General features: G+C 43.4%; 1 protein-coding gene across 1 annotated transcript in view; it reads right to left on the bottom strand.

Annotated features, from left to right (window-relative positions):
* Nucleotides 1–8,223, bottom strand: part of LOC311247714 (actin, alpha cardiac muscle 1-like) — an 11,606-nt gene extending 3,383 nt beyond the window's left edge. Inside the window, exons 1-4 of the mRNA XM_084338721.1 lie at nucleotides 8,129–8,223; nucleotides 6,515–6,675; nucleotides 2,899–3,223; nucleotides 1,107–1,268 (exon numbers count right to left, since the gene is read on the bottom strand). Coding sequence (XP_084194847.1) covers nucleotides 1,107–1,268; nucleotides 2,899–3,223; nucleotides 6,515–6,643 — 616 coding nt within the window. The 5' untranslated portion in view covers nucleotides 6,644–6,675; nucleotides 8,129–8,223. The remainder of the gene's footprint in view (nucleotides 1–1,106; nucleotides 1,269–2,898; nucleotides 3,224–6,514; nucleotides 6,676–8,128) is intronic.
* Between the last annotated feature and the right edge of the window lie 1,095 nt (nucleotides 8,224–9,318).

The raw sequence follows: 9,318 nt of genomic DNA, 5'->3' as shown, positions 1-9,318 counted from the left end.
TACTTTCTTCATCATCTTCATTTTTCTTTTTGTAAATATTGTATTTTTTTTCTTTTATCCACTTTTTCTCCTCTTTTTCAATTTTTCTCCCATCCCAATTTAGCCGTGCCAATTCTCCCCTCCCCTGTCTTGAACATTGCTCGCATGTGCCCCCCACTGGCCGGTTGTAGGGAGGATAGAAGCCTTGCATCACGTGTCCCCTCCGATACACGAGGAGGCAGCCTGTCACATCTTTTCACCTGCCAGCGCGGACTCTCATTTGGCGAGGTGTAACGTGTGGGAGGCTCACACTACCCCCCGCCACTTCCTGTCTCTGCTGTGCAGGCATTACCCCAACCGACCTGTAGGAGTCGCTGTCCACAACGTCCAGATTACCACCCATCGACTTCCACCCGCTAACTCTGCCAATTGAGTTAGTATGACGGCCGGCCCAAGCCGGAGGCAACGCCGACAGCCTGAGTCGAACCCGGTGTCTCTTGGAGTTGGTGACGAGCGCAATGTCCGCTGCGCCACCCAGCCACCCTTAAATATTGTGTTTTCTATGCAAAATCCTTTTCTCCAAAGTAACTAGTAACTGATGGGTTCAGATAAATGTAGTGGAGTAAAAAAGTACAATATTGCCCTTGAAATGTAGTGGAGTAAAAGTATAAAGTTCCCTAAAATGAAAATACTCACATAAGGTACAAGTACTGTAGCTCGAAATTGTACTTTAGTAAAAATACCACCACTGCGTAGTTGTGATGAAGAATCTCCGTTATCTTTAGCAGCTCACAAAGAAAGACGTCGTCCGATCAAATTTTTTTGCTCCCGATCCGATCCCGATCATGTGATTTTGAATATCTACTGATAGCGATTTTTCCCGATCCGATAAAAAAAAATTAATCTTTTTTTTTTTGTATCCCAATTTCTCACATTACATTCACCCTGAATGTTGACGTTATCCAGGTGAAAAGTTAACTTCATTCAAGCGAGGCATTGCAATCCTTGACATAAATCATTTGATGTATAATTAAATCAAAGGAAATGCGTTTGGGTTTTTTTTTTTTTTTATCCCGATCTTCGGGAAATCACGTGATCGGATCGGGACATCCCTAACTACGACGTACCTGTGGTCACGAAAGAGTAGCCTCGCTCCGTCAGGATCTTCATCAGGTAGTCGGTGAGGTCGCGGCCGGCCAGGTCCAGACGCATGATGGCGTGGGGCAGAGCGTAGCCCTCATAGATGGGCACGTTGTGGGTCACACCGTCGCCAGAGTCCAGCACGATACCTGCCCGCCCGGAGACAATGATAACCAGTCAATTAACCCGTTCACTGACTACCACACTACTACAAAGGGTACTACAAAGGGTTATAACCCTTCCACTGCAACACTACTACAAAGGGTTAACCCTTTCACTCAGAAAAAATAAATAACGCACATCCTCCGTTCTGAGCCAAACTGTAGAAACGGTAGTAAAACATGAAAACAAAGCGGGGCTCGCGACTCACTTTTAACCCGTTCACTGCCACACGACAAAGGGTTAACCGTCTGTAGCGTGGCAGTGAAAGTTTAACCTTCTGTAGTGTGGTCGTGTGAAAGGGTTAAATGATCGACGGCGACTATTGCATTGAATATCAAACTATATCCAATATAATATATAATATATAACACATCCTGTTTTGATATTATATTTAGAAGACGATGGTTTTATCATCGATGTACACAAGGCAATTGAAATGTGTCTTTTTCCCGGTTCCACACACACACACACACACACACACACACACACACACACACACACACACACACACACACACACACACACACACGTGCACGCACGCACGCGCGCACGCACACACACACACACACACACACACACAGCACACGCGCACATACACACAGTCACACACACACACACACACACACACACACACACACACACACACACACACACACACACACACACACACACACATACACACAGTCACACACACACACACACACACACACACACACGCATTTCATCAGAGAGGTCAGATCGCAAGGTCGTCTGCAGTGCAGTGTATGTCTACACTACTGTGCACTTTCAGAGTGGAACGCTCAAGTTCAACACTGTTTGACGAACCACGCCACTGACTCTCGCTGCCGGAGATGTGCCCCTCCTCCTATGCCAACTTGTTGTTCACAATCTGTAAGTCGCTTTGGATAAAAGCGTCAGCTAAATGTAAATGTACAAAAAAAATATATACAAATAGAGATTGTAATCCTCGTCTCTCTCCTGTCACTCTCTCCTGCTGCTCCCTCCATCCAGGCTGAAGACTAAGGGGCTACTTGCCTTTGCAGTTGCTGCCCCAAAGCTGTGGGATGCCCCCCCCCCCCCAGTAAGATGTACTCCCTCCCTCTCTGCCTTTAAAATCCAGGTTAAAAACCTTCCTGTTTACCCAGCCGGCCTTTTAGCTTTTAAACTGAGCTTTTTTAAGCCTGGATAGAGTTATTTTCTTATATCTTTTTTTTTTTTCAATCTTTCTTGTTGTTATATTTGTCATATCTTTATTGCTTTATTATTATAGTTTATAGTTTTTACTATGTTTTTACTGTGTTTTATTATAGTGACATTTATATGTAAGGCACTTTGATGCAACTATACAGTTGTTTTAAATGTGCTTTAGAAATAAAACCGACTTACTCACTTACTCACTTACTATTCCCATTGTTGTTTCATTTTAATTCATGACTGCGCACGGCCACGTCCCCCGCCCGTCAATGCGCCGCGGTGACGAAGCAGTTTTCCCCCCGGGGGGCGATCGATATAAAGCACTATATAATCTAATCTGCAGCAGGGGGGGGGTACGGGGGGGAGGGTACGCGGCGTGTCTCGCCCGTCCCGTCTCTCTCTCTCTCTCTCTCTCCGGCTCACCTGTGGTGCGTCCGGAGGCGTACAGGGACAGCACGGCCTGGATGGCCACGTACATGGCGGGCACGTTGAAGGTCTCGAACATGATCTGGGTCATCTTCTCCCGGTTGGCCTTGGGGTTCAGCGGCGCCTCCGTCAGCAGGGTGGGGTGCTCCTCGGGCGCCACGCGCAGCTCGTTGTAGAAGGTGTGGTGCCAGATCTTCTCCATGTCGTCCCAGTTGGTGATGATGCCGTGCTCGATGGGGTACTTCAGGGTCAGGATGCCCCTCTTGCTCTGGGCCTCGTCGCCCACGTAGGAGTCCTTCTGGCCCATGCCCACCATCACACCCTGTGAGGAGGAAGAGGACCTGTGTTTAGCCCACCATCACACCCTGTGAGGAGGAAGAGGACTGTGTTTAGCCCACCATCACACCCTGTGAGGAGGAAGAGGACCGTGTTTAGTCCACCATCACACCCTGTGAGGAGGAAGAGGACCGTGTTTAGCCCACCATCACACCCTGTGAGGAGGAAGAGGACCGTGTTTAGTCCACCATCACACCCTGTGAGGAGGGAGAGGACCGTGTTTAGCCCACCATCACACCCTGTGAGGAGGAAGGGGACCGTGTTTAGTCCACCATCACACCCTGTGAGGAGGAAGAGGACCGTGTTTAGTCCACCATCACACCCTGTGAGGAGGAAGAGGACCGTGTTTAGCCCACCATCACACCCTGTGAGGAGGAAGAGGAGCGTGTTTAGCCCACCATCACACCCTGTGAGGAGGAAGAGGACCGTGTTTAGTCCACCATCACACCCTGTGAGGAGGAAGAGGACCGTGTTTAGCCCACCATCACACCCTGTGAGGAGGAAGAGGACCGTGTTTAGTCCACCATCACACCCTGTGAGGAGGAAGAGGACCGTGTTTAGCCCACCATCACACCCTGTGAGGAGGAAGAGGACCGTGTTTAGCCCACCATCACACCCTGTGAGGAGGAAGGGGACCGTGTTTAGTCCACCATCACACCCTGTGAGGAGGAAGAGAACCGTGTTTAACCGCGTAATTTTTTTTCCTAGCCGCATTTCTGGCAAGACGCTCTCTGATTGGCCGACGCCTGTTTCTACACCGGTTAAGCTTAGGCACTCTTTCGAAGTTGGTTAAGGTTAGAGTTTGTCTTAGAGCAGGGCGATAGAACGCCAGGTAGTTTGCATGCTGTTCGACGCGGAAATGGGCAATGACACAGCTCGTCACGCGATTGGGCAAACATGTCAGTGGCCAATCAGAGAGCGTCAGTCAGTGGCCAATCAGAGAGCGTCTGCCAGAAATGCGGCTAGGAAAAAAAATAACGCTGTTTAGCCCACCAATTTGTTTTGTGTCAGAACACACAATACTGCTTTACAAAAAAGGACAACCATGTAACAGCATAGACAGACATAGATTAGATTAGATTCAAATTAATTGTCCTTATACAGCTGCACAAGTACAGTGCAATGAAAAGAAGTTTAGCATCCACACCAGAGTGCAAATGTAACAGTAAAAGCGCAATAGTAATATACAATGTACATGCAGGTGATTAAACTGGGTATAAAATATATAAATTAATACTACTGAGTAATAGTGCTAATCAAAAGTATGTACAGAGTTGTAATACAATATGTGTACAGTGATACAGGTATAAAGACGTACTGGCCAGCAGCGAAAGTAATAAGATAAGGGATATGTACAGATATAGATATAGTATCTACATATATGCAAAAGGCGTATGTGCAGGTAAGTACAGAAAATATATATATATAGTGAGAATAAATATAGTCTTTTACGATAAGATATCTGTCTGTTGATACAGAAATTTGCTTTGCGTCAGAACACACAATACCACGTTACACAAAAGATAAATGTAAGACAACCATGTTGCAGCATATAGACAGACATACAGACAAGACATCAGAGAGACAATTAACCCCTTCCTTCCCTCCCAACCAACGTTATTCACTTGATGTGGCACTGTCCCAAAAGTCCAAGGTTATTGTATTGCACAGGTCTTTTGTACATTTACATTTACATTTAGTCATTTAGCTGACGCTTTTATCCAAAGCGACTTACAAGTTCTGTACGACAGGTCTGCAGGAAGGGTACAACTCTATCAGCTGAGCAACAATATTCATCACAGTGTTGCGTGTTACAGTGTAGGTTCGTTTATTAGGACAAGTGCATGACAGTAAAGTTAGTTAGGGTTAGATATTATTATTATTATTATTATTATTATTATTATTATTATTATTATTATTTTATATATTTTTTTTAATTATTATTTCAGATAATGGTTGAAGAAGTGCGTCTTTAGTCGATGGCGAAAGATTGGACGGGATTCGGCTGTCCTAACTGGGGTGGGTAGTTCATTCCACCATTGTGGGGCAAGGACTGAGAATAGGCGGCTTCTCTTTGATGACCCTCCCTTTTGTATTGCTCTGTCCCGTGTATCGGTTGCGACCACGTTTCTATCCTACTTGTTAAGTAGGCTTATTGAATGTGGCACAAATTATTATTTTTTTTATCTTTTCAGTTTCCACTTGGGGGATCTGAAGCTTCTATGTGAGGGTAGCAGCTCATATTCTGTGTGTAATATACACGTGAGGCATCTGCTATGATCTTATGGGCCATTCTAAACATTATCTGTAGTGTAACTCTCCAGAAATGTTTTGTTGATGGATTATCTTTAAGGCAATTTTAAGGAGGCTCGCCACTCTGGATATTTTATAGAAGCATAATCTATACTTTGATTGGTTGATTGAGTGATTGATTGATTGATTGAACATTTTAATTAACAGATTGCAGAATGGGTACAGTACAATACAGCTCAATACACACAATTGTTAAGGGGTTGCAGACCAGAGAAAGACGTCGGTCTTGTTTACATCAGGGTCCCCCTTTTTCAATTCATAATTCACCCCAGAACTATAGGCCCAGAACTATAGCTTTGTTATTTCATTGGGTGGAAGACATTTCTTTCCACTCAGAAATTGATTGACTCACCATTATATTGACTCAGATACGAAGACTTATTGTATGTGGCAGCAGAACGTGACCATAATTATATGACAACTAAATTAGATGAGTCTCTGTACATTTGTTTCAAGTTTGCATGGTTTGTAAACAATTGAGTTAAAGCTGCAGTAGGCAACTTCAGAGAAATTAGCAAGAGCGCACAGCAGAAATTGAGGTGGGAAGGTTGCCTATACTCCAGCTTTAAATGAGCCAGGTATTTTACATGAACAGTGGGATCTGCAAGTTTATTTTATATAAGACCGCTCTAATTCAAAGATAAGGGCAGCTTAAAGTCAGTTTGAGTCAGTACGGTGGGTACGTCAATCATCTCTAGTCTGATTGATTGATTGATTGATTGATTGATTGATTGATTGATTGAAAATTGTATTAACAGATTGCAGAATGGGTACAATACAGTACGGCTCAATACACACAATTGTTAAGGGGATGCAGACCAGAGAAAGACTTTCGTCTTGTTTACATCAGGGTCCCCCCTGTTCAATTCATCATAAAGGAAAATAAATCACAGAGGATATGAGATACAAACAACATATTATTCCATTTCAACTTGAGCTCATCTGATGATGCCGCGTCGTTTACCTGGTGACGGGGACGCCCGACGATGGACGGGAACACGGCGCGAGGGGCGTCATCTCCGGCGAAGCCAGCCTTCACCAGGCCGGAGCCGTTGTCGCACACGAGGGCGGTGGTCTCATCGTCGTCACACATGATGTCAGCTGGGTCTCTGTTGAACAATTAGTCTGTAAGGCATAAATAAATATAGATATTAGGGATGTTCGACATTGGCTTTTTTACCGATATACCGATATTGTCCAACTCTTAATTTCCGATACCGATATCAACCGATACCGATATATGCAGGGCCCCCCCCCCAAAAATGGAATAATTTCAGGTAATTAACATTACATATCTCTTGTTGTGGAATTAACACAACATTATGCATACTTTTGACAATAAATAAAATCAGAATTTGTTCTTACTTGCTTGCCTGGGTAAATAAAGGTTTTAGAAATGTAAAAAAAAATTGATAATATTGGTAGGCCGATAATATCGGACATCCCATATGTTTCTATAGTGGGCCTATTTGTTTATAGTCCTAGACCTGGTTTATCCGAAGCCTTGATACAATTTAGTTTATTCGACGATTCATATTCAAATTCATGCCTGGATTTCCCCAAGGGGATCAATAAAGGAATATCTTATCTTATTTTAGAATGAGACGTTTGCCATAGATGTTCAGCTAACACAGTGTGAACCTTGTTGTTTGCTTTGCCATCCCAGCTTATATCAGGCTAGTTCTCGTTTGTTCAGCTTTTCACAAGAAATAAGCCTATAAACATATAAACAAACATTCTGTAGCCCATTAAGCTACCATTGGAGCTCTGACAATAACGTGTGTGTGTGTGTGTGCGTGCGTGTGTGTGTGTGTGTGTGTGTGTGTGTGTGTGTGTGTGTGTGTGTGTGTGTGTGTGTGTGTGTGTGTGTGTGTGTGTGTGTGTGTGTGTGTGTGTGTGTGTGTGAAAATGTGTGTGTGAATGTGTGTGTGTGTGTGTGTGTGTGTGTGTGTGTGTGTGCGTGTGTGTGTGTGTGTGTGTGTGTGTGTGTGTGTGTGTGTGTGTGTGTGTGTGTGTGTGTGTGTGTGTCTATAATAATGTATAATAATTAGACCTACATTTTGAATCAAGAGTTAGGAGTAGAATTCTTTCAAAGAAAAAGCACCCTTTCACCCAGCTGGTTCTGTATGGCTAACACAATAATAATATAATAATGTATTTTCTTTACTAACTTAATAAAAATGTAATAGATTTAATTAATGTTATCCAACCTAGAAATGTTCCTAAGAATAAAAGCAGGCCAGATGCAACAGGCACGTCTAATAACGCAGCATAGTTCTGTTCTTCTTATACATATTCAGTAGCATTATACTTTAAAAAAATAAATAAAGGAGTGGCTATAGAAACACTTTAACAAAATTGCTTCCAAAACAAAAGTTCCACGTTAATCCATCTGTCGAGCATCCCGGCGGTGCAGGACTCGTCCTCTGAGAAGAAGCCTTTGTGCGTCGCGTCATAATTCCTCCGGTTGCGCGGCACGTTATAATAAACATGCGGACCAACATTGATTGATTTGCGTCGTCGTCGCTAAATAGCCGGTTATAATAACGTTATAGTGTGTCCGCTCGGCGCTACTCACCAGATCAGCAGCAAAGAGCCTGTTTCTTGAAGGAGCTACAGGTAGCAAGCAGTGTGGTAGAATGCAGAGGGCACACGCCAATTTATACCCTACAGGCGCCCAGTGCCAGGGCGAGCCTCATCACCATTCCTTATTTGGCTGACCATCCATCCCCCCCCGGGGCGCCACGGCGCGCAGGACCCATGAATGGAAGGGGTGACTCTTGATCCCACTCGAGGCCCATGTATGGGAACGGGCCGGCCGGCCCGACAACAGTAGTAGCTTGTGACGGTGAGAAGTGGTATTCCTCTATTTTCAACACGTCCATGGGACTAGCAGACCTAAAGCAAATGTTATTTGATGGATAAGGTTTCAGCCAGCTACAAATGCCATGATGCAGACTAGTGGGCTGGGGGTAAGCTGAGCCTGTGATTCTTCAGTGTGGAAATAGACTGTAGGGATGAGATCTCTTTTTTATTGTAGTGGGTTAGTAATAAGCCCGTTTGTTTTTAAAATATGCCCCCACCGGTGTGTGTGCCATATAGGTCTAATAATGATAAGGCTGTAGGATAATTTTTTTTTAAACTCAGGTCACATAATATTTAGACTATACAATTAAATGAAAAGCAAGACATCTTGTATAGTTGTTAGCAAGAAATCTTGTATTGTTGTTAGCAAGAACATATTGTATTGGAGCAAGAGCATATTGTATAGTTGTTAGCAAGAACATATTGTATTGTTGTTAGCAAGAAATCTTGTATTGTTGTTAGCAAGAACATAGTTGTTAGCAAGAACATATTGTATTGTTGTTAGCAAGAAATCTTGTATTGTTGTTAGCAAGAACATATTGTATTGTTGTTAGCAAGAACATATTATATTGTTGTTAGCAAGAAATCTTATATTGTTGCCACATTGATAACTTCATTGAAACAAGTTTAAGCTTGCCAACTTCAGAATATTTTGATTTAGCCTGCATTTTCATGGTTTCATGGTTCATAGCCTGCATTTGACACATTTTGTGACTGATGTTTGTTATCGAGATCTGGGGTTTAGCGTTGTTTTATTGATTAAACTAATAGTGAGCCGACCAAAGTTTCGATGCCAGTGTTTTAGCTCATGGCAGCTGCAAATCAGTTCAAAATCATGACAATTAAATGGAACCCAATTCATTTACGTCACGAAGGCAAGAGCTATTATTGTAAGAGACATGA

This window comes from Notolepis coatsorum, assembly GCF_963971535.1.
Source record: "Notolepis coatsorum genome assembly, contig: SCAFFOLD_1603, whole genome shotgun sequence".
In the NCBI taxonomy this organism is placed as follows: domain Eukaryota; kingdom Metazoa; phylum Chordata; class Actinopteri; order Aulopiformes; family Paralepididae; genus Notolepis; species Notolepis coatsorum.
This window is presented reverse-complemented; position numbering and strand designations above follow the sequence as displayed.